Here is a 26,440-nt window from a genome sequence, read left to right on the forward strand (position 1 = left end):
AGAAGGGGATGAATCACACAGAGTGGGTCGTGCACAATCATGAATAACATTTGTTGTATGTCTTTTATGCTCCAATGGGGAGACTAGAAGATGAATAATTTCCCAATTAGATTTCATTACCTAATAAAAATACTGCCATCTAAAATATTCTTCAGATGAAATAAATTGCAAGGACCTGATTTTTTTTTTTTAAAGGCACAACCTGTCCATGTAACTCAAACTTATATTTTACTCTGGCTTGTAGGTATGTGTGTATAGCTCTCTTAATACTGATCATTGTTTTAATCAAAGACACTATATCGTGGGTAAAAGCGTATAGACTTTGGGAAATTATTATGAGAACTCACAGCATTAGTTTAAATCACCAAATTTCAGCAGAATAGAAGTGTGCTTTCGGATGGTTTGGAAATTAAGAGATGGACTCAGAGGTCATTTCGGGGGGGATTGCGGGGGATCGCAGTTCCCCCAAGTGAGGTACGGGGGGCGGGGCACATGACGAAGCCCTGCCCCCTGCTTCCGGCCGCCCCGCTTCCGGCCCTCATTCAGCCAGGAGGAGGCAGGAGAAGAGGGAGGGTAAGTTGCTTTCTCCCTGCCTCTCCCCACCCCTGCCTGGGGCCAGGGAGGGCCTTCACGGGGCTTCCTTGCACTCCCGCCGGCCTTGCAGGTCCACCCCCGGGCCCCTCATGGGGCTCGGCAGTGGAGCTGCAAGGCCGGTGGCGGCGGCCAGGACCGTTGGGGGTGGGGTGTGTGGCCTTATGGCACACTTCCGGTGATGTCAGGGGGTGTGGCCTTATGACACACTTCCGGTGATGTCAGGGGGTGTGGTATATGCTAATGAGTTATGCTAATGAGTTCCCCTAGCTCTTTTTCTACGAAACGACCCCTGGATGTACTTAACTTGTTTTGGCTTACTTTCTTCCTTTGTATAGTGCATGTTGAAAGTGTAGTGGAGGAGGGATGGCCTAGGCTAGCCTGATCTTGTCAGATTTTGGAAGCTAAGCAGGGTCGGTTAGTTCCTGGATCAGAGGCCACTAAGGAAGTCTAGAGTTGCTAGTGGGCAGGCAGTGGCAAACCACATCTGTTTGTCTCTTGCCTTGAAAGTCCCACAGGGTCACCATAAGTTGGATGTGACTTGATGACACTTCCCACCACACTGTAGAATAGAATATTCTACATCTGTTTCAAGGACTCCAAGGGGTAGAAATGGGACATGGGTATATATTGTCTAGTTACAAATTGTTACTAATGTCATATACTATTAAGCACACTTGGTTTGATGTATTTAAGTTCCGTTAATTTTAATATTTTAACTAGTTAAAAGTAGTATGGTTAAATAAGGAAATATAATTGAAAAAAAACATGAAAATAACATTACACAAAAGGCTTATACTTTTATGGAGGAAGAGATGTGAACTTTTATTGTATTTTTAAAAATCTGAATAGTTATCACTTTGAGCTATGGGAACAGTGGGGTATAAAAATAAAAAGTAAATAAAATAAGGGGACATGAGGTTTATCCTCTGAGTGGCCATTTTCACTGAGTTTGAAGCTCAGAGCATAATTTCCATCACTAGCTTTTCCTGGCCATTTTCATCAATTTACATACATCCACCCTTCTACTTAATTTAAGTAAATATTCTGGAGACATTCAAGAGATACAAGAAATCAGGAATTACTGGAAAAAGGGAGATTCTTTGTGAAATGTACACAGGATACACAATAACTGAAAGTGATCAAGGACTGATTAAAAGGGATTCTACTATGTGGCTCTCCTCTTTGAACAGATGCATATACAATACCTTGTAGATCGTTCATATCCTGGAAGAATTTCATAGAATCTGATAAAACACCTTGTTAACTTTGCAGTATTCTACCTTCATTGGTAAATCAACAAGATCACTGATCCGTGCAATTTAAATGGGGAATGCTGAAGTGAACTCAAAACAGGGAAAGACAAGTTGTTCTCTTGACAGTAAACTAGTTGTGTTTAATGGAATGAAACACTTATAATGACTTCTTTCACATGTCACGTTCCATTGAAAATTACTGACAGATTGACACAAGTTAAACATTATCCATCTTTAAAAAAATAGTTTGAGGAAAAACGATAGGAAGAAGTGGGGATAGGAAGGAAGAGGCTATTGGAAAATACTTCACTGTTGTAAGTGTAACAAACTATTTGAGACTAAAATAATTTCAGGCCTGCAGTGTATAATTGTATGTCCTCTAGGGTTCTTAACGTATTCATATTACAGTATTTAATATTCCCTCTTCTAAGTTATTCATACCAATTTAGAGGGCCCTCTCAACATAATGGTATTTCATGTCTCTAGTGTGTAAATCTACTGGACTTTAAATATTAAGGTCACAATGCAGGGGGGGGAAAGTTAAATGTAGTTAACTGGATCAAAGATATGTATCTGTTTATTTTATTTATATAGGTAGAAAATGCTGTCTTTCCAGAGCCTAATAAAATAAAACTAATTAAACACAGCATTACAAAACCAAGACATTAAAACATAACATTAAAAAACAAATTCCACCAAAATAGGTGAATACCAGCTAGACAAAAGACAGGCAAACACAAGACTAAAAAATGTTAGTCTTAAATCAGAAAAAATTGTCTGTTTTAGAAGTGCATGATATTACTTTCTTCACTCTTCCGTGTGTATAATGGACGTGTCCTACTTGGGGCTAGAAACCGAAGCAGTTTCTTTGGCTGTTCCACTTGAGAGGAAAGGGCCGTGTTGGTTGGGATGACCAAGATTCCTAACCAACCATGGAAAAGAAAATCAGTCTGAATATTTTTTCAAATTTCTGGCGGATCACTGGGAAAGATCCAAATCTGTTTCTTTGGTTGTTGTTTTTAAATCGAGATAAGATGGGGTGTGGTTTGCTTTAACCATGAAGATTGATGCTGGCCAGTCTGCCTGCCAGCCTAGGAAGTGAGCTCTTTTTGCCTTGCCTGCATAATAGTCCGAGATCAGATTTTTATGATAATTTCAGAGGTTAGGCGGGATGGGGAGGATTGAAATATTTTCCTAGCAACCAGAGGGCAGACCCATGAAAGCAAAAGCTTGGTACTGCTGACTGTCTCAGCCAGCTGATGTATCATAAGAGTACACAGCTTGGGTTTGGGGTTCCCAATAACTTGCAGGCTCTCAATTTTCATGCATGCAGTACCTGATTTGAATTGGAGTTGTGGTGCACATGAGAGAAGAGATTCAACCCCCCCCCCCAATGCCATTTTCTTGACCTGCAATGGCCTGGAGTAATATTGTTTGGCCTTTTGAGGGTAACCCACGTAGATTTCCTTAACCAGCCAAATTGTGCAACCCAGTTCCATTTTAGATCAGATACTGGACATGCAGGAACTGAGGAGAATTTGAAGCTCAAGTGTGATTCTTATAGGATAGGGACCCCATACTTAACCAGTGAACTCTATAATGTATGAATTTGATGCTTTATCCCCTTTCTTTTTGTGTCCATCTTACCTCTGGGGCAGTTACTCTGTGTATGTGAAAACAAGATAGGGAAAGTGGTTTGGTTGTTTCTAGGGAGGCAGTGTGACTTGGCTGGAAGAATCATAGGGGCTAGTTGTGTACTTGTGAGGGATTATAACTACTGGAGCTAACTACTGGGGGCAGTGGGTGAGTATTGTGGTCACCCAGAGAAAAACAAATAATTTCCTTTCATCTATAATGTAGGTGGTGGGAACAGCTAATAATATCAAGAAGAGTCACCATTCCATTGTACTAAAGTTGGCCAAGACATTATTTAGGAAACAGCCATTCCCCCCTTCATTTTTTTTTTACTAGGGTTGGATTCAGAAATAACACATAAGCTGTGGTTTAAACTGTCGTTAGTCTGTCAGACATAAGTAACAAATATCAAGTTATACTGAAGTCTCATTTCATCTCTGAACAAGGAAAACCCGCTTCCATTCCTTGTGACTCTGCAGCTCTGTGAGATTGAACTGCTTTACAAATTGTGGTTAATGAATTCAAAATCAACAACAAACGGCAATTAGTATAAACCTGCTCCAGATCATAGTTTGAAATTCCAGTTTAGTGCTAATAAAAAAAATCTCGGTCTGTTCAACTGACAACAATTAACTGGACTTCAATCTAGCCACAGTTTATCACCATGTCTGAATGCAACCTGTGGTGCAAGTGTTTTCCAACCCACAAAACTTTCTCCTGTACATTCACAATTTCAGCCAGTGAGACAAGGTGTATATGAGTGGGGGAGTGAGTGAGAATGGACTATTACATTTCTACTTGTTATGCATCTCTTCAAGGCAAAGACACCAGCAAGGAAAAATAGTTGTCATTCCAGGTTACAAATGAATCTAGGGAAGTTTGTTAGGTTTGGCAATGGATCAAATTAATTTAGAATCACAACTTGTTTGCATTCTGGAGATACATGTCTTAAGTTAGGGTTGCCAGACTCCCAGTTGGGGTGGGGTTACCTATTTTGGGGACTCCAATCTGCTGCCAGCGGTGTCAGCATGATGGAATCACCCAGAAGCAGCGTCATCTCGCTGGGCACGTCACACAGCGAGGCTTTAGTGTTTTGACTAAAACTGTATGGTAACCATAGAGTTTTGGTCAAAACGCGAAGAGTGTCACTGTGTGAGGTGCCCAGCATGATTATGTCACTTCCAGGTAATGTCATCACATGGTGCACATGCCAGAAGAGCCAGGCTCAGAGCCAGGAGCCCCCTGCCACGAGCCCGGTAAGACCTGGCAAACCTAAGTGCAAGGTATGCAACAGTAGCATTTTAGATATAGTGCACTTGATCACTTGAGATGCTTATGGAAGAATGCCTTATCAATACAATTCCCATTTTGCAATTCAGAGTTTAATAGAGAGATGTTTCTGTATACCATCGTGCAAAAGTTAGGAACGTACAATCCTATTTAGTGTTTTGAGCCAGTATTGTTCATAACGTTTTGGAATGGGACCTTGAACACTGTGTTTTACCTGAAATCATTATTCATTGGTGTAAGGTTAAATTAATGATAAGCATTAGCACTTTGGTGTACAAAATAAAGGCATGATTTTAACCAGGGGTCATTTTGTAGAAAAAGAGCTAGGGGGACTCATTAGCATAACTCATTAGCATATGCCACACACCCTGACATCACCGGAAGTGTGTCCTCCCCACAGCCGGTGGCGACCTCCAGCGGGCACCAGCAGGGAGCTCCAGGCCCCACCCTCCCGCATCTCACCTGGGGGGATGGCGTCCCCCCGCATCCCCCCCCAAATGACCCCTGATTTTAACTAAGGGTAAGTATTGTTAAGTTGCTTGTGTTGCTCTTTAGATCCAGGCAAATAGTGAGGACAGTAGAGAGGATGATTAGAGGTGAAAATGGGAGGTAACCGAGGTTTTACTTGTCTGTATTGGCCTGGATCTAAAGAGCTACACAAGCAGTTCTGCATGCTCAGGGAGCTTCTGAATTTGTATTTCTGAAATATGTACTTATACCTCATTAGCAAACTGCTTTTGAAAGTCAGGGGAGTTTCTAAACCAGTTTGTGACCTAATGTGAGGACCTGTTGTTCAGAGGAAACAAGTCCACAATGTCAGTGGGCTTGCCTACTCCTTCAGGTACATCGACATTAGCTCTTTGGATCCCAGCCACTATAATCAGCAGAAAGTACAATTCAGTAATTGCACTCATAATTAATGTGAGGGTAACGTTCAGCACATAAGCAAAAGTGTTTGACTTAAGCAAGTTTGTTCATATGCTGGAATATATGAGGACATGATATCTTTCTGACACAGATCCCTCAAATAGAGTAGTAGAACAGGTGGTAATTCTGCATTTTGTTAATACATCCCAATATTTAATTATTAGGTATCCAGAATAAGCTGATTGTTCTTGATGACCCTTTTCCAGTTGGGGCAGCACAATGGCATGGGTTGTTCCTTGTGATACTTTTAAGAAAAATGTACTGCCATAAAAAATGGAAGAATCGTTCATTCCCCCCTGTTTTTTGGTTTTTATTATCACTCATCTTTAAATGTATATATTTAAATGGACATGTTTTGTGTGTGCATCCAATGCAATACTACTGCATACCAATGTTTGTTGTGGCATACAAATGGATAGCACTTGTATGCCTGTTTATCGCAGAGAGAAATGTAGCAAAAATGTACGAACCAGGTATGCAGTGATGTTCCAAAAAAATACAATTTAGCACAAGAAGTGCTGAACCTCAATTTTTAGCAGTGACACTTTAATGATAGGAAGCCTGCAAAATTATTTGCTATCAATTGTGAAGGCAATAACAAGCCTTGGTGGTTTTTCACACTCTCTGTGTTAAGTGCTTTCAGAATGACAGCGTAAACTGTGTTAGAGAACTCCAAGGAAGTAAAACTGATTAAAATGTTCATGCTTGAATGGTGCTGATGGAATAGTTCATTTGGACTTTCTCTACCTCCTGCAGCTCAAGCTGAAATATTAAAATTCAGTGGATTTAAATCTCTCTCCCCTCAGCTCAGGGAAAAAAAACATTACATTTTAATAGGTTTTAAACTCATAATTCACTGGTTTGGAGCAGTGCTATTAAATCTATTTAAATATTACTTGTATTACTAAGAAAATGATTTAAATGATTTTGCCTGAACTTTCTCTCTCTGTCTTTCTCACATGCATAGATGTGTGTGTATAGAGAGATGTTTCTGTATACATACGTATACCGCATGCATACAGTACTGGTTAATTTTTAAGCATTTTTATGATGGCATTTATAATATTTGCTCTGGGGAAAAAGGATTTGTTAAAAGCAAACAAGAAGGGTTTTTTTTGAGGGGGTGCTTCTTTAGAGTACCATATAATTAACAGCCCTAATTAATATGCTGGTTGTCATATGTTGAAATTGAAAAGACTGCTATTTCCATTTTGGAATCCATTGGCCAAAACTCTCATAACAAGATGATACAGTCATATGAACCATGTCACTTTAAAAATACATCCTGAAATATCTTGGCGTTTAGAAGGTGTTGGGAATTCTCTAGATAGCTATGTGATATAGATAAGTGTGTACAACTTCTAATAAAAATTTAGCATCAGTGCATGCTATTATCCCCATGGCGCCACTGGTCTGTGGCTCATGCTGCTAAATGCTAATGCATTTCTGCACTGGCGCTTAACGCAGGGAGGAACGAAGGGTTTGCTTTTTGCCTTTCAAATGAATTTACTCTTTGGGTCTTTGATCTGAAACAAAGGTTAAGAAATAAGGGCTATGCTTTTGCCTGGCATAATTTGGCGCAGCTCCACTGATCTTGGTTGACATACCTTGATTTATGCCAGCTGCAAGTGTCTGCTTCTGAATCTGTAGTAGGGGAGAGGACTTGGCTGTCCCCATCGATTCTGAACATTTTGATTTAATGCCCGTGGAGGGGAGAGGAGCATTTTCTTTTTAAATTATGGATGGTAACCATTTCGGTTTGTTTAGTAAAGTCATTTCCACCAAATGTACGCTGTGTTCAGAGCTGCCAACCTCTGAGAGCCAGGGTGGGGTGTTGTATAAATTAGTAATAGGCTGTGACCTCTGTGCAGCAATCACTTATTTTTCTGGCTTTTTATTATTTGATCAAAGGCCCTGCCTATATTAAGCTGTGCTTGGAGCTTAAAGGCTGTAAAACAAATTGGCCACCTGCTGTATACTGTACACAAATTGTTATGGTGAAAAGGTGGAAGAGCAGGCTGGCTCTGTGGTGGGTTTGATTCATGTTGCCTTTGTTTGCATGTTACAGGAGTAGCAAGAGATGCTACATCTTATTTAATCATTGCATTTATTTGTGTATCAAATGTGCAAGATGGCTTGGCTCGGTCTGCACTCTGTTGATATACAATCCATTTTGGAGAGTTTGAATTCAATTATGAAGATTTCACTTACTGTAGTAGCTTAGGACCCCATCTAAATGGTCCTTACTTATTCTTGCTGTATCTTAACACTGTGGATGTAGGGTGGAAAATTTCTCTTGCTATGCTCTACACATGGTGGACATTATTTATTTGTTCACTGAACAGTTCACCGAACTGCCTCTCCATGAATCTACCCGAGGTAACTTACAAAACAAAAATAAAGAAATTATATTAATTAAAATCCAGTATTTAAAAAGCCCCAACATAAAAATGTAGATAATAAAAACACACCACAGTTAGGTTAAAACAACTCTTTCCAGGCTAAATTAGTGTTTTGTGTTGTTGTTGTTTTTTTAAAGTCAACCCCTTAATTAAAAGTCTGGGTCAACAATTTTTTTGGGCCTGATGGCTAAAAGAAAGCAAGGTAAGCGGCATGCGAGCCCTCAAGGGGCAGGGCCTTCCAGTACTGAAAAAGTCTTGTGTCTGGTTACCACCTGCCTCAGTTCTGAAGGCGGAGGCACAGAGAGCAGAGCTAGTGAGTCAGAACTTAACTGGCAGGCTAGACAATATGGGAGGTGGTGGGCCTTCAAGTACCCTGGCCCTAAGCCATTTAGGACTTTGAAGGTAAGAACCAGCACACTGATTGAATTGTGCCCGGAAATAAATGGACAGTCAGTGCAGATCCTTCAGCACCAGGTGGATACAAACCCTATATCCAGCCCCTGACCATAGCCTTGCTGTTTCATTTTGGATGAGCTGAAGTTTTCAGACTGTTTCCAAAGGCATCCCCAACTATCTAACCTGGATGTAATCAGAGAGTGGGTCACTGTGGCCAGATCACACTTTTTGGTGAATAGCCATAGCTGGTGTATCAGCCAAAGCTGACAAAAGGCACTACGTGCCACAAAGAATATTTGGGCCTCAAACTATAGATCAGGATCCAGCAGCACCCCAAGCTACAAACCTGTTCCTTCAAGATAGGCTGACTCAGTCCTCTAGTAGCTTTGTCATTGACCAGCATTGCATCCATCTTGTCTGTACTGAGTTTCAGGTTATCAGCCCTCATCCATCTTATTACTGTTTCCAGGTACATATTCAGGATGTCAGCAGACCCACCTGACTCAGTTGTTAAGGGGAAGTACAGCAGAATGTCGTTCACATATTGGTGGCACCAAATCCCCTTATTACCTCTCCCAGTGGCTTTATGTAGATGTCCCTCATGCTGTTGAACAAGATGGAGCCTTATGGGACCTCATAGCATAAATACCATGGGGCTGAGTAACAGTTTCTGAGCTTCATTTTCTGGAATCAGCCAATCAAGTAAGAGCAGGAACGCACTACCCTCCCCCCAACTAGATCAGGATCAGGAACGCACTACCCTCCCCCAACTAGCCTCTCCAGAAAGATACAATGATTGATAGTATCAAACACCACAGAGGGGTCCAGGAGAATCAAGAGGGACACACTCCCTAATCATTCTGTCAGCAAAGATCTTCCATCAGGGTGACCAAGCCCATTTCTGTCCCAAACTTGGGCCAGAATCCAGATTGAAATTGGTCTAAATAGTCTGTCTCCTCCAAGACCGTGTGGAAACATGACCACTACCCACTCATGCACCTTGTCCCAAATAGGATTTTGGCCACTAGGCTCTAGTTGTTCAGATCGGTGCATTATAGGGATCCCCTTTAAAGGAGGGGTTGCAAAACCACCTATTTGAAGCCACTACACCCTCCGGCAGGGAGGCATTTATCACCTCCTGGACCCATTCAACCAACCAACCTGGCTCAATACCAACAGCTAAGAATGGCAAGGTTCAACATGGTGGGCTGAAGATTTCTGAACAGCTTATCCACTTCAACAGTTCTCACTGTCATGGGTCAGCCAGGCACAGGTAACCCTGAAGAGGCAGAGGACTCCTCAGAAGAGGAATGGGCATGTGAAGGAGGTCCCACCTCACAGCCAGTTACAGACAGCCTGCTACAGAAAGCTACTTCTGCCCTGCCAAATAATGATAATGGCATCCCAGTTGTTCAGGACCATGGCTCAGAATCAGGAAGCATCCCAGTATCCAACTCGCCTCCCCTGTCTCCAGAACCTTTGGAACGTAGTCGGAGGAGGGTTCAACATGAGATGCTGGAAACAAGGTGAAGTGTACAATTAGCTGACCCTTTGGACTGTGTTTGGACTCTGACTTCTAGATTTGCCCCTGATCCTGTTCTTGCTGCCAAATTCCTTACTCTGTGTTTGACCTGGAAACTGGACTCTGACCATGCTGCACCAGTTGTGCCTATGCCTCATCTCACTCGTGCTCCAGCTTTGCTGACCCACCCTGTGCCTAGTGTGTTCCAGAACACTCACCAACTGAAAGTCATTTATACTCAGAGGTCATTTCGGGGGGGGACGCGGGGGATCGCAGTTCCCCCGGGTGAGGTACGGGGGCGGGGCACATGACGAAGCCCCGCTCCCGGCCCTCATTCAGCCAGGAGGAGGCAAGAGAAGAGGGAGGGTAAGTTGCTTCCTCCGTGCCTCTCCCCACCCCTGCCTGCCTGGGGCCAGGGAGGGCCTTCGCAGGGGTTCCTCGCACTCCCGCCGGCCTTGCAGGTCCACCGCCGGGCCCCTCATAGGGCTCGGCAGTGGAGCTGCAAGGCCAGCGGCGGTGGCTGGGACTGTTGGGGGCGGGGTGTGTGGCCTTATAACACACTTCCGGTGATGTCAGGGGGTGTGGCCTTATGACACACTTCCAGTGATGTCAGGCGGTGTGGCATATGCTAATGAGTTATGCTAATGAGTTCCCCAGCTCTTTTTCTACGAAACGACCCCTGTTTATACTACCTGGACCATATTGTACTCCAATGGCATCCTGAAATTGAACTGCACCAAATGTGGAAACAAAGTCACAGAAGATGCAAACAACATTATCCACAAATTGCATCACAGAAGCATCATATTGGGCCTATGTGTTTTTTAGGAGCTTTGGGGTAAGATCCCTTCACAACCCATAGAAGTTCTGCTGGTTGGCATTGCATAGATGTAATGGTGGCAGAGAAATGGGCTCAGTTTACTGCCTTCACTACCACAGAATAGGCACGGTAAAGTGCTCTTACCTGTGCTTTGTCACATTCACTTTTGAGTTTCCTCCAGTCACCCTCCAACTGTCTGCCCTGCCCAAACACTTCATTGCTTCAGGCTCCTCAATGAACCAGGGAGCATTCTGAGCTCTGCAGGGAGGGTATAAGGTACTCCAGAATAGTCATGTCCACAGCTTGGGTCATCCCTATATTCCACTGATCATCCAGGGCTGTGACAGGAGTCCAACGTTGCTAACCAGAAAATCCCATCAAATGTCAGAAAACCACTTGGATCAATCAGAATCCCCCTATTATCAAACCATGCATTTGGTCAGTCAGTCAAAACATTTATTGGCATAGACTGAAAAAGAAAACAACAACAACAACATTGGAACCACAGGTTTTAAATATACAAAGACAGTCATCCCACCAGAGCTTTACCCTTCTGTTCTCAAGCCCTTATAGCAATAGAGAGAAACCTCACCACTGCAAAGGTTATATGAGGGTGGTGATCTGATAGAAGGGAGGATACTACTCTATCTCCTGGACATTTGTGCCGGTTGATCAAAAGGGGGCTGATTAGGACATCCCACATTTTATCGCAGAATTCACAGCTAAGCAAGATGTGGGTAATAAATTCTGTTTTGCTGCTACTACATAGACAGATCCTTTCAGGGTAAGGACATTTGAAAATCTACCATAAGGGACTGCAGATGGTAAAGCGTTGAAACGTGCAAACATAAAAGCTCATCTTAATGGTGGGGCTGTAAGCTGTAAAAAATAGTCAGCTATCCTCATTGTTATATTAAACTTCAGAGGGAAGGAAGCAGGGCTATTTTGGGGCAGGAACACACAGGAACGGAGTTCCGGCTGGCTCCCAAGTTGGCCACACCCAGCAGGAACTCATTACCATAATAGGCCACACCCAACAGCAGGAACTCATTAGGATTGGCTACATTAGGGGTGTGTGGCCTAACATGCAAAGGAGTTCCTGCTACAAAAAGAGCCCTGGACAACAAACAAGGTAAACAGAATAACAAGCAAAAGGTGGGTGTGGCTGGATGACCACACTTCTGGTAACATGGGAATGCTAATGAGTGGTGCAGTCAGGGGTGTGGCCTAATATGCCAATGAGTTTCTGCTACTGGGTGTGGCCCATTATGCTAATGAGTTCCTGCTGGATTTTTTCTACAAAAAAGGCCCTGGAAGGAAGTAATACTGGAACAGAGTGTTTGTCAATTGAGGCATCTTGTCCTAAGAGAAACGCAATGTATGTTGCTTTATATTCATATGGACTAGAATATTTTTGGACAGCCCCATGGTTGTCATGGCAGCCATGAAGTCCTGCCAGAGCAGATGGAGGCAGTCTTAGATTTGTTGTTGAGGACCCTAAGGATTGAAGTCCTTGGGCCTTCAGTGTCTGTACTGAGGCTCATTCAGTGAGGGCAGCCTCATGGGCATTGAAGTCCCCAAGGACAACAATCCTTAGTTTCCACCTCAGCACCAAATCTGAGATGGACTCCCTCAACTCAGGCAGGGAGACATCTGGGCAGTGGAGTGTACAGTACAGCAACAGAATCCATATTCTACCCTGAGCTCCCAGCATCAGGTATATATATTCAGAATTGGGGCTCTGGTTAACAAGACACCTGGTTCATGCCAAAGAGCCCTGATAGACCTCACTTAGTCCCCTTCACCACATACCGAACCTAGGCTGATGCTGTATCAGGAATCCTAGCGACAAATTTGGGGGAGAACCACTCCTCCCTCTTCACTTACCCAGGTCTCTGTCACACTTACCAAGTTAGCCTCCTCCTCCTCCAATATCAAGTCCTGAATGAGGGATGTTTTACTTTAAACCAGCCTGGCATTCAGCAGCAGCTCTTTCAAGCATGATTGCCCCTTAGTTGGGAGAAGAACTGGAAAGGGGAATGGTTATCATCTGACAACCCATCATTCCCTTCATTTGACCTGTCCTCCTTCCAACACCATACCTCCCTATATTCACCAGCACCTCAACTGTTACACCACTTCCCCTCCCCCAATGTGTGTTCACCCAGACACAAAACCCTGCCAGCAGCTGTCATAGGGAGGTATAGTAGTCTGTCTGTTGCCAGTGTTCATCCGCCAACTTCTGTTGTAGCATGATGCAATCTGGAGGACTTCTGTCACAGTTTCCAAGGGTCAGCAAGCTCAAGCTACAGACTAAGAGCCCTTTGGCTTCTGGCAAGAGTTGGCGTTTAATCTTACTTGCAGCACAGGAGCTGGACCATCATAGACAGCTGCGGAGCCTAATCCAGGCCCACCACGTCCTCCCCATGTAGTCAATTGTGTGTACTTACCCAGGTAACAGCGTTCCATGCGCCTTGGTGTTTAGTCATGCCGGTCACATGACCATGGAAACGTCTTCGGACAGCGCCGGCTCTTCGGCTTTGAAACGGAGATGAGCACCGCAACCCTAGAGTCAGATTTGACTGGCTTTCGAGCAAGGGAACCTTTACCTTTACCTTTACTCATGTTTCTAGGGTAAGTTAGTAACAGATACAAGCTTTCCACCAGGCTCAAAAGATAGCCTTTCAAAGTGTGTCCTCATATTTTGGCACAGTGGGCCTTCCCAAGTCAAAGAAAAGATCTGGGCTACTGTAAAACTAAAATAGGAATAATGCAGATTATTTGGGCTGGTAAAAATGGTGCATACTCAAGTTTAAAAGGCACACATGCTGAAAAATAAGGCGGCACAGGATTTTTTAAAAAAATCTCATGTCCTGTTTTAAGAGCCTCCGTTGAGTGGAAGGGAAACTTTAAATAATGTCAATAACAAGTTTTAGTTGGCTTCTGTCAGCACCAACCCACACAACATGGGGGGGGGGGGTAACACAACTACATGTGTTACTGTGGTTGAGAAGGTGAGAAAGAAAAATTACCTAGAGAAATTGGGTTTGGCCTTGAACATCATAAGAGCAGAAGATCATAAGAGCCCATTTCTACATGCCTTCTGGCTGCCGACCATTTTCAAGTGTGAACACATATGTAACATAGCAAGGTTACAGAAATAATGAATACAGTGAGCCCCTGTGAGGTTAAGCCCCTGTGAGGGCTAAAAAAGAAACAGGTGTCATTTTCTATGAGGAACATGGAACATGTTTCTGACAACCCACTAGCTGCAAGGTAAAATTCTCATCTTTGCTTTGATTAATGGTGCTTGTGCTGCCATAGTAAAGAAAACTAAAGCCCATTAAAGAAAGTTGCAGCTTAGTGCACAGGAAGGAGGGCTGGAAGAGTCAAGCAAGAAAGGATGAGACCAAGCCCTTTAAACAGAGTTAAGGCAAACCAATGGGAAGGGGTCTTCCCCATGACTGTATTGTAACCAGTCCATTTGATGAAAAAGACGATTCTTGAGGAGAGCCACTAAAGGAGCAGTTGGATGAGTGTTCATCGTTCCTAAAGTGGTCCTTCTGATTAGGAATGGTGAGCAAGGTTTCTAAATTATTACTTAATGGATAGTATGTATTAGGCTTGCCAAGCCCCCACTGGGGGCGGGTAAATTCCCGCCCGGGAGGCCCGTTACCTGCTGGCAGTGGATCGGGCCCCGGGGGGAACTCCACCCCCTGCCGGAGGGCATCCCCAGCGTGATGATGTCACCCGGAGGTGACATCATCACGCTGGCTACGTTGTGAGGGGGACACTCTGTGAATCGAGGGAAAACTCTATGGTTTTTCCTTGAGTCACAGTGCCCCCTCCCCCAACGTGGGCGACGTGATGACGTCACTTTGGCGCACACATGCAAAGCGTGCGCATGGGGAGACTCCCGATGGAGCCAGGAATCCCCCGTCGACTTGGCAACCCTAGTATGTGTTGACCAGAGTTCTCCACATGGCGCACATTTCTCTTATCCAACATTAGAATGAATGCTTCTGGCCACTTTTAGGAAGGAGTTAAGGGCAATGAGGTGTGTATTTAAAGTAAGATAAATGGGTCTTAACTAGCATTTTGATTTTGTTTCATTATTACGTATTTTTAAGTTAATACATTTGTAGCGTGGTATGTATTGTTCATTCTAATTTCCCTCTTTGTGTAAGGCTTGCTTCTTTTCCCCTCCCATTCCATTCCCCTGCTTTTAAACTGCTTAGTAGTTTTCTTTTCTTTTACTTTTTAATGCAATGCGATTTCAATAGCAATACTAATGAGAACATTTTTTATTGGATCTTGCCTCTGTTTCGGGGGGCATTTTGGAAAGGAAGTACATAGAGCATGCATGTGGGTTGAGATACAAAGTGAGGTCTGAGAGAGATTAATTTGTCAGTTAACATTAGAAATGTCTCGGGGTTGGAGGAAGATGTTAGGGCTGTTTGGATAATGGCAATGAGCTTTTAGGGTCTATAAGGGGGAAAGTGCTAGATTACTCTGGCATGGGTACTGCTTGGACTATATCCAGCAAAAACCTGAATCCTATCCAGGAAAATAGGCTTCTGAATTTGCTGACTCTAACAAGAGAACATTAGAAGCTAATTTGTCCATGGTGTTTAAGCACATTGTGCTTTTAATTTGATCCTGTTTAGATATGTAGGGAGGAGATTTCAGTTTGCCATCAATACGGTAGATAAGATCTTGCTGGTGAGAAAGGGCAGTGAAATCAATGTGAAGGCTGGTTTTTTCACATCCCTCTCCTCTTTTTGTTATAGCCCCTTAAAATGTAAAATCAGATTGATTTTCTATTTATGCCCAAGTCCCAAAAAATAATCAAAATGCAATATGCCAGCACCTCTTGCCAAATGCCAAGGATGCATGTATGTCATTTTTGGTGTTGTCATGATCATGGGCCTACAGGCTCTAAGGAGGCCTAGTGGCTCCAGGGAATCCTGTGTTGGGGTAGCTATCAGGGCCTACATTTTTCAAGTTCCCTCTGGAGCCTGTGATTGGGTAACAGGAGATTTTGGAGGGAAAACTACACCAACAGGGGAACAGAAGGTGGTGCCTGTGAAGAGGAGATAAAAGGCCTTGCCCAGAGTGGGAGGGTGTTGTCTCTCAGGGAACAGGGCTAGTGGAGGCTTCTGCAGACAGTGGGATCCCTCATCCAACAAGGGGTGAGTTAGACTGTGAACAGGCACCTAGGGAAATAAATAAATACTGATTTACCTGCCTTTACTTTGCTCATTTTCCCTACTTGTTATTGATCTAAAGTTGTTAAATCTCTTAATAAAACTTGTTGTTACTCTGCCTGGGTTCTTACACCTCATTTGGCTACATACAAGGGGAAACCTGTTGTAAAAGTACAGTAAAAAGGGGGTAGGGTTGGTGCTCTGGGCCCTCCCAAGGAGACCCATATCAGAGTGGTGGCAGCCAGTAGTGAACCTCCCTAGCCGCTGCCTGCGACAGGTGTGTTGCTTTAAAATACTCTGATTCACTCATCAGGGAGGGACTGAACTGGGCTCCCACTTTCCATGATTTTAAAGGGAAAGATGGCACATTTTACATGCATGTACTATTTGTTTGAGGATAGGCACAGATGTCCATATCAAAGTGAGGATCTCCCCTGCATTCAAAAGTCTTGGTCACTCTCTTTGCTTCCAGAAAAATAATGTGTAAATAACTGCCCCCAAATTTTTTCACCTGCTTTCTTGAAAGAGGTTGCTTTTTCAATGTCCTTTGCTTCAAAATAACAGCAGGGAAGGCCCAATAGAGTTCATCAACTGTTTAAATGGATATGATTTTTGTATATATAGAATAGCAAGTTACATAAACTTGTGACGCTCCTGAAACTCTGACAATGTGTGTTGCCTGTTACTGTGTACTTCTGTCCTGATATCTCTTGCAAAAGTTGTATTGATAAACTGGAGTTTCTTCCCAGGAAATAGGAATTACTTAAGTCAGTGTTGCATTTTTTAAAGTCAATGATCACTGGCCGTGATTGCTTTACTCTCACATGTACTCTCACACATGCTTGTATCTGATCCTGAAGTAATCTGAATTTTTCAGAGGAATTTGGCAAGACCCCATCAGGAGCATATTGGACCACGCAACCCTTCCTACATACTGTGCGGCTCCTGACATTGCCCCATGTCTACTCTTATATAGTGTTACTTTCCTTATGATGGGCGGGATGGGGCGAGGCTGCAGGAGCGTCTCAGATTCTTGCACCAATTTATTTATTTATTTGATTTTTATCCCGCCCTCTCGCCGGAGCGGCTCAGGGCGGCTTACAACATCAAAACAGTAAAACAATGCCTCTAAAACAATCTATACAGTACCTTAAAATCAAAATTTAACACACAGTACAACATATCCATGGTGGCATCCATAAAGTGCTATCATGCTTGGTCTGGGTTATTAAATGCTTGGCGGAATAGCTCCGTCTTCACCGCTCTCCGGAACTGGTGGAAATCCCGGAGGGCGCGAATCTCATGAGGGAGCTTATTCCATAGTGTTGGTGCTGCCAAGGAGAACGCCCTAGTTCTAGTAGATGTTAATTTGGCGTCCCTAGGGCCAGGGGGGACTAAGCGGTCCTGCGACTCAGATGTGTGGTGCAGCTAAGGGGTTCACAAAATATGGGCATTCTCAGATTTTTGACAAATCAAGCTGCCTTAAATCAGAAAAATAATGGTCATATAAACAGAGATTTGCCCTGGCATGCTTTAGCTTCACAAGTTAGGGAAGAGAGTTAAGAACAGTTGTAAATAATGAGAACTCCTGTGTCATTTTTTTGTGAGTATTTGTGTGTGTGGGTGTGTGTGCATGCCTGGAAGTCGTGGTTGACTTCTGGCGACCCCTACTGGTGCTTGGACTTTTTCAGAGAGGTGGCTTGCTTGCCAACTTCTGCATCCTGGACCTGGTATTCTTTGGAGGTCTTCCATTCAGGTACTTTGCCAGGTTTGGCTCTGATTAGTTTCTGAAATCTGATGAGATCAAGCTTGCCTGGGCTATCCACGTCAGGGCGAGATAACTCCTATCTCATTGTCCTGTCCCTCGTAACATCTGGAAAGACTCACTGGCTGGGTTATGGGAAGAGGGCATAAGGAGATTCTTCTGGCATTCTCCAGATATGGGTAAAAACTACCTCTGAACTGGAGTTTGGCTCAAGTGAGAGAAGTCTTAGCTAGGGATGGACATGAAATACAAAAGTGGAGTTCGATTTGTGGTTTGCAGGTGAACCATGAGTGGAGCCATGAACCTAGTGGGCTCGCATACAAACTGCTGGGTTCTTCCCTGAAACAACTGAGCTGCAGGGGCAGCCTACTCCGGCTCAGTTGTTTCGGGCTCTAAACAGCTGAGCCATGGGAGTTGGCTGCCCCCGCAGCTCAGATGTTTCCCATCTCAGCAGTTGAGCTGTGGGGGCAGCCAGCTGGGTGTGGCTCAGCTGTTTAAAGGAGCTTTCTTGGGCAGGGGCTGGCTCCAAAGAAAGCCCCTTTAATTTAAACAGTGAGCCATGTGCAGCAGTTTGCAACACAGGGCTCAACTGTTTCCCAGCTAATCAATTGAGCTGCGAGGGGCAGCCTGTTCAGTGCCGTTCAGCTGTTTAAAGAGGTCTTCTTGGGCTACCACTGCTGCCCAAGAAAGCCCCTTTAAACAATTAAGCTGCATGGAACAGACTGTTCCTATGGCTCAAATGTTTTTAAAGGAGCTTTCTTAGGCATTCAGCCAGAGGTTCGGAGCCATTAAAACCCCTGCTTTCTGCTCCCCACAGATTTTTGTGGAGAGCAGAAAGCAGTGGTTTAAATGGCTCCTAGCTGTTTTTCATGAAAGTTTTCTTGTAATGTATCGGAATCCTCACTTGAATCGGCCCATTTACATTCAATGTTAAGCTTCAAGCCAGACCAGGGCTCCTCTGAGCGAACTTCCTATTGGTCGCTTCGTAACAGCGACCAATCAGAACGATACCATTCCCTAGGAGGGAAAGACTCCCATTGGCCTTTATCCTAGCAATCTCATTGGTTGTTAAATGTAAATAGGCGTGGCTACATTAGCCCGGTTATGTTTAAAAGGAGCATAAGCTCCCACTGTTTTCTGTTCTGGTTTCTTACTGAGTTGAGTGCTTGTTCGTTACTTCCAATAAAGCTGAATCACTTGCTGAATCACTCTAAGAGTCCTTTGTTAGCGCGATCTAACAATTGGCGACGAAGGTGGGATGTTAGAGCAGGTAGGCAGCCCTGCGGACATCCACACTTCGGACTCGGAAGAAAGCGGGCAAAGCACAGCAGCCGATCCGGCGGAGGCGCCACCAGCTCCGGTGCCCAAGTCTCCCACGATGGCTGGAAGCCAGAAGTTCGAATGCTTCGAACCCTCCTCAGAAGACTGGGACTCCTACCTGTCCAGGTTCGAGTTCCATCTGGAAACCTACGACATCACCGATGAGGCGAAGAAACGGGCATGCCTCCTGAGTTCCTGCGGGAAGGGGACCTTCGACATAGCCAGGTCGTTGGTGGCCCCAACTGATATAAAGACTGTCACCTACGCTGACATCACGGAGAAGCTTAAGGCTCACTATTCTCCACAACCGTCGGAGATCGCCTGCCGGCACGCTTTTTACAAGCGGAACCAGGCCGGAGGCGAGACCATCGCAGATTTCGTGGCGGCCCTTCGCAAAGCCGCACGGCCATGTAATTTCCACAACGTGGAGGAAGCCCTCAGAGACCGTCTCGTCTGCGGTCTCAAAGATGAAAGGCTGCAACAGAGGCTGTTCGCCCGCACCACCCTGACCTGGGCAGTGGCCTACGAAGAGGCCGTGGCCGCGGAAGCAGCGGAGAAGTCCACGAAGGAGGTCCGCCAGCGGGTGGCAGAGCCCAGTATACACGCTCAACGAGACAGCGAGGGCGAAGACGCGGATGATGACGTCAACGCGGTTCGAGGCAAGCGGACCCCAGCGAAGACTACCAACGTCAAGCCTTGCTCCGGTTGTGGCGGGAAACACCAGCGCGACTCCTGTTGGGCTCGTGATGTCGACTGCAGAGCGTGTGGGCGGCGTGGTCATCTGGCCAGAGTCTGCAGATCAGCAAAGAAGGATCCCTCAACTAACAACCGGTCAGCGCAGAGGGGCACTCCAGTCAGCACCCAAGGCAAGACCCGTTCCTCAGCATCGGAAGCAAGCTGCCAGTTGACGGCGACCTTGTCGAGCGCATCGGCCGTAAATCGCACCAGCAGCCAGGGCAAGATCACCGTGACTCCACTCCTCGACGGCCGACCCTGTACAATGGAGGTGGACTCAGGATCGTCCGTGACGGTGATTTCTGCCGCGTCCTGGCGCCAGTTGTTCCCGAACCGAAGCCGGCGGCGGCTCCAGCCTGCGGGAACCAGAGTGTCCGACTTCCAGGGCAACCGAATTCCCTTGGCCGGACGGGACTCTGTTACTGTTGAGTATAAGGGGAAATGTGTTAAACTGTCATTCCTGATTGCAGAGGGAGACCGGGTTAACCTGCTAGGGTTAGATTGGTTTGAGCCATTGGGCATTGGTATTTCTGGGATTAACAGGATGTCTGAAAATAAATGGGGCATGCTGTACGACCTGTTCCCTGATGTATTTGCCGAAGGGTTGGGGAGGTACAAGGGCCCCCCGGTTGCGTTTGACTTAGATCCGTCAGTCAAACCTATTAGGTTGAAGTATCGGAAAGTACCTGTGTCTCTCAAACATAAGGTGGAAAAAGAGATTGACAAACTAGTTGAGCAAGGGGTTTTAGAGCCAGTACCATACAGCAAATGGGAGACCCCGATCGTAACCCCTGTCAAATCAGATGGGTCCATACGACTATGCGCCGATTACAAATGTACGATTAACAAGGCGCTGCAGCAACATTCGTACCCGGTCCCGGTAATAAGCCACATTTTGGCTTCCCTGGGGGGTGGCAAGATTTTCGCCAAATTTGACCTGGCCCAGGCATACCAGCAGTTGCCTGTCACCCCGGAGGCTGCCGAGGCCCAAACAATTGTAACCCACCAAGGGGCTTTTAAAGTGAACAGGCTGCAATTCGGGGTCAACGTAGCACCTGGGATTTTTCAGGGCCTCATGGAACGTCTACTAAGGGGGGTACCTGGCACAGTGCCCTATTTTGACGACGTGCTGATTGCGGGCGGGTCTGAACAGGAACTACTGGACCGGGTTAAAGAGGTCCTCAGGCGTTTTCAAAATGCCGGTCTCAGAGTTAAGCGCTCAAAATGCACGCTCGGGGTGGAAAGTGTGGACTTCCTGGGGTTTCGCATTGACGCAGAGGGAGTCCACCCCACGGATGAGAAGGTATCTGCAATCCAAAACGCCCCCAGGCCGGTGAGTAAGAAGGAGCTCCAATCCTTTTTAGGACTCCTGAATTTTTATCATGCGTTTTTACCGCATAAGGCATCAGTGGCGGCCCCTTTGCACGCGCTTTTGCACAAGGAGGCAAAATGGAAGTGGGGGCAGGCCGAGGAAAAGGCTTTTGTGGGAGTCAAGGAGCTGCTGACATCTAATGCCGTACTCACGCATTATGATGAACACAAGCTCCTGGTGTTAGCTGCTGACGCTTCACCTTTTGGAGTAGGCGCAGTTTTAAGCCATCTGATGCCTGATGGGAGCGAAGCGCCTATCGCTTTTTATTCTAGATCACTATCTGCGGCAGAGCGGAACTATGCCCAGATAGACAAGGAGGGTCTGGCGTTGGTAGCGGCTGTCAAAAAGTTCCATGATTTTATTTTTGGCAGACGATTTTTGCTGGTCACTGACCACAAGCCGCTACTGGGGATTTTTGCGCCCGATAAGCAATTGCCAAACATCATGTCCCCACGCATGCTTAGATGGGCGATATTTTTGCAGGCTTATGATTTTGACTTAGAGCACCGGCCTGGGAAAGCGATTGGGCATGCGGATGCCCTCAGCCGGTGCCCGGTGCCGGACATTGGCGCAGACCCTGCCCCCGCCTGTGAGGTCTTGGCAATTGAGGAGCTTCCTCGACCCCCGGTATCATCCAGGGACATTGCAGCACACACGGCCAAGGATAGCGTGCTGTCCCGAGTATTAAACTGGGTTTGGAGGGGGTGGCCGGTTGGAAGCGTTGAACCGGAGTTCGGCCCTTACAAAAGCCGTCAAAATGAACTATCCATTTCTAAGGGCTGTGTATTATGGGGGAACAGGGTGGTGGTTCCTGACAAACTCAGGACGAGAGTGTTAGAGTCGCTGCACGAGGGTCACCCCGGTATGGTACACACCAAAGCGTTGGCCAGAGGGTATGTCTGGTGGCCGGGGCTGGACAAAGAGATCGAAGAATGGGTATAATTCATGCCCTACGCCGGCTGTTCGCATCACACGGACTGCCGGACACACTGGTCAGTGATAACGGGCCACAATTCACTTCCCAGGAGTTTGGTAAATTCCTAGCAGACAATGGCATTCACCATGTAACGTCAGCACCATTCCACCCCGCATCTAATGGGCAAGCAGAGAGGATGGTCCGCACGGCTAAAGAGGCCCTGAGCAAACTTAATGAGGGGGACTGGAATGTCAGGCTGGCTGATTTTCTATTGAGACAGCACACTACGCCATCTAGTGTCACGGGCAAAAGTCCTGCGGAATTGCTAATGGGGAGGCGCCTAACGACCAGGTTAAACAGACTGCACCCAGATCTGAACGATCGTGAGCCTGACCAAAGAAATGGGCAAGCGTGTGTGCGCATATTCCAGGCGGGAGACAAAGTGTTTGCACGGAACTATGCATCTGGGCACTTGTGGGTTCCCGGGGTGGTGTCAGATAGTATTGGCACTCGCATGTATGTGGTACAGCTGGCCGATGGTCGAAAGTGGCGGCGCCACATAGACCAGCTTAAGAGACGTTGGGCGAAGGACAGCGCCGACTCTCCAACGGCCGAGTCCTCAGACTTTGATTTAGCGCGATCTAACATTTCTATTCTTCACAAACTGCCACAAACTGCATCAAAATTCATGAAAGTTCATGATGGTTCTTAAGTTTCTGAATGTTGTTTCAGGAGCCACGAACTGGTTCATCAGCCAGTTTGTGCCCATTCCAAATCTTAATCTCCCTGTAGAAGACTGTACATTTCTTTATTTGAAGGCTTATCCTGACGACCCTGACTGTGGTTCAGAACCTTGTAGGAGTTTGGTGTTTCTGTCTGTGGCAAATTAACACTTCCCCACCATGGCTGGAGGCGGGAGAACTGAGTTGTTGGATCACACTTCTTATTTAAAGGACTGTCTCTTGCTGAAGTGTAAGGAACATTCCTTATTTTGAACTTTGTGTTGATAATCCTGTTGTAGCTTATACATTTAGCTTGTAGAGAAGCCAAATAAGGGTTAATGTTGAAATTTTGGCCTGATATACCTTGGCTGGCTAAAAGGTTAATTTTAGTTTAAATGGGAATTAGTGGTTGACTATTCTTTCCAAAGATTCAGAAGTGCTTTATTCAGATTATACAATTGTAAAGAAAATCACTCTTGTGTTTGGTTTCAATCCAGAGACAAAGTGAAAGTTAATTATATATACCTTTTTAGATAATGAATTTTACTGAGAGGTAAGATTTACAAAAGGTGTAGAGTTGCAATTGAAAAAACAGGCAGGGAAGAGGCTTTAAATGAGACAATTATGAAGCATAAGAATGTAGCTGTTTGTTCCAGTCACTTAAAAAAATTCAAAAGATGAAGAAGAGGAAGCAAGTGGTAAAAGATTTTTGTTTGTTTGAAGGGAGATTGTTCTGGTTGGTGAAAGTGAAAGCTGATTTCAGAGTCAGTCTTTGAATTCTCTGTGAGGGTGGTGGTGGGGATTGGTCTGTTTCTGGTGCAAGTGTGAAGTGAAACAGTTCCCTATTGGGATAGATTGAGCATGACACATTTCCTCCCTCTCTGCCTCCCTCTACCACCTCAACCCCCCCTCCTCCTCATTCAACAGCATCAACAAACCATCTACCCCACAATGGTTAGTATAGCAGAAAGCTTGATGCAGCCTTGGCTGAGGTCAAGCACTCCAATTCTAACCTCTCAAGGGCTTTCTGTATGTGTTGCCAGTGTACTGGTAAAAATGACTTTAAACTCTTGTCAGTGCAGTTACTGGTGCATGCATCACAGTCCCACTCAAATAAACCTGTCACAACACAGAGTCAGCAGCTAGAGAAGAGTACAAGGGCAGGCCTCTAGCTTTTCATTCGAGCATCACTAAACGTGCACAGAGTGCCCAATTATTTCAGCATTATTGAGCAAGCCTACAGGAGGACCCAAGCCTTGCTACATTAGATTTTCTTTAGTAATTTGCTCAAGTACCGCTGAGGACACTTAAAGGACTTAAAACGGTGGCTGCAACCAGTTTCCTTTTCTGGATTGTTAATTCAGGTTTCCTCTTTCAAATTAACTCTCACTACATGCTGTGCGGCAGCTCTGGGAGAACTGTTTAACGCTAATTTTCTCAATTTTCAGCTTTCTTTCTTTTAAAAAAAGCTTTATTACTGCATTTATAGTTAGCTCATATGTTTTGATTAGACATGTGTATCTGTGTGTAACTGCTCCAGAAGTTTAATGCTGAAGGAGCTGCCCTTGCTATGTGAATTTTTGATCTTATTAATGTTGCAGTAAAAATGAGGTTTAATAAAGTCTGTATAGTGTTCAATGTCTTCCCCATTTTGCCCCCACAATGAGCACTTGATCTATGTGTTAAGTCAGTTTCCAAACAATAAACAATGTTCACTTCATCCAAGAGAAACTGTTCCATTCATCAGACATTGTCACCTATAACTGAGTATGGGTATACCGTTTTTAACTGGTCCCATTTTTACTGGTGGTTTAATTTGCAGAAAGAAAGGCTGTTGATTGCTTAACAAGCCTTGGAAATACACAAGTGCAATCCAGGACAAAATTAAGCATGCTTAAAGCACAGCTTTCTCGGAACAAATTCAATATCTGTGTTTCATTTTTCACAGCAGCAGCAACTCCAGGCCCAGCATTTATCACATGGTCATGGTCTCCCAGTGCCTCTTACTCCACACCCTTCAGGATTACAACCACCAGCCATCCCACCCATCGGCAGCAGTGCTGGCCTTCTAGCCTTGTCGAGTGCCCTTGGGGGACAGTCCCACCTCCCCATTAAAGATGAAAAGAAGCATCATGATAATGATCACCAAAGAGGTATGAGATCCTTCATTGATCTAAAGGGGGGGGGGGTTGCCTTGTTTGAATGTACAGGATGGAGTGGGTAGCAGAAGATTTGCATAGTTTCCAATGGGGCAAGCATTTCGGATTCATGGGCAACTCACTCAGAACATGTCTGTTGTGGCCTTGCTTTTTTAAATGTGCAAGGATGGCATAGTTAGAAAGGTGTCTGTGGTAGGATTTGCACATTGTAGCAGAACATGATGATCAGGGACCATGATGCAGTACAGTGGTTAAGAACTGTGCAATTGGGTCCATCTTGGGAAGAATAAAAAAAGTTTTGCTCTTTCCTTGCACCAAGAACTCCTAGGTAACAGCTAGACTATTCACTGCTTATCTGCAGTTACTGCAGTTAGAGAACTGGTTGTTCTGTTGAACATTCCAGTAAAGCTAACATCTGTGCAGTTTATTATCTCAGTGGTTCTTAACTTTTTGTATCTTACATCCCACCAATTATTCTATCAAAGAACCTGGATCCCACCATGATACAAATACAAAGCCCCCTTTTCCCAAGAAGGGCATTTATATGTTTATTGGCATTTATATGTTTACAAGTGGAGACTTGCGAGATGGTTATCTCATTCGTCACACCTTTGCTTCCTCTCCTCACCCCCTCCCTCTCTCACACTATTTCTCCCTTCTACCCCCCTTTTCTTACTCTCTATTTCTCCTCCATGCATGTGACTTCCTCTCTCTTTCTGACCTGTTACCTTTCTCTTTGTTTTTCTGCCTTCCCACTTCATCACTCTTTCTCTCTCTTTCTGCCCCCACCCCATCATTCTTTCTTTCTGCCCCATCACTCTCCCAGCCTCCTGCCTGCTTCCTCCCCCACTCTGCAGAGCAGCAGCAGCAGCAGTGGTGGCAGTGCTCCTAGCCACCCACCTGCTTCCTCTCCCCCCACAGCAGCAGTGGCAGTGGTCTGGGAATCACAACAGATCTCCCAGCTACAGAGATCAATTCACCTTAGGGCTGCCAGCTCCAGGTTGGGAAATTCCTGGAGATTTGGGGGTGGAGCCTTGGGACAGTGAGGCTTGGGGTGGCAAGCAGCCTCCGCAAGGTATGATGCCATAGACTCAACCCTCCAAAACAGCCATTTTATCCAGGGGAACTGATCTCTGTCGCCTGTACAACAGTTGTAATTCTGGGTGATTTCCTGTCCTCACCTGGAGGCTGGCAATGGTGGTTCTCGTAGAGGAAATGGCTGGAGGGTGGAGTCTATGACATTACACCAGTCCAAAGTACCTCCCCTCCTCAAATCCCACCCACTCCAGGCTCCACCCCTGAAATGTCCAGGAATTTCCCAACCTGGAGTTGGCAACCCTATTTCCTTCCCACCCAACAGCCAACCTACATTTATCTGCCTCTCTGTCTTCTGCTTTCCATCTCC

The 26,440-nt window shown here is 45.3% G+C and overlaps 1 protein-coding gene across 5 annotated transcripts in view; it reads left to right on the forward strand.

The window, feature by feature from the left end:
• The window catches only part of TLE4 (transducin like enhancer of split 4), a 193,655-nt gene that overhangs the window by 93,019 nt on the left and 74,196 nt on the right, over window positions 1–26,440 (forward strand). For 3 of the 5 annotated variants that reach the window (XM_015417785.1, XM_015417786.1, XM_015417788.1), the window contains one exon: window positions 24,828–25,029. In XM_015417785.1, coding sequence (XP_015273271.1) covers window positions 24,828–25,029 — 202 coding nt within the window. Of the gene's footprint in view, window positions 1–24,824; window positions 25,030–26,440 lie in introns of all 5 variants that reach the window. The other 2 variants (XM_015417784.1, XM_015417787.1) reach the window with 1 other exon arrangement.

The sequence above is a fragment of the Gekko japonicus genome, unplaced genomic scaffold (assembly GCF_001447785.1).
Source record: "Gekko japonicus isolate JY-2015 unplaced genomic scaffold, Gekko_japonicus_V1.1 scaffold221, whole genome shotgun sequence".
Lineage (NCBI taxonomy): Eukaryota > Metazoa > Chordata > Lepidosauria > Squamata > Gekkonidae > Gekko > Gekko japonicus.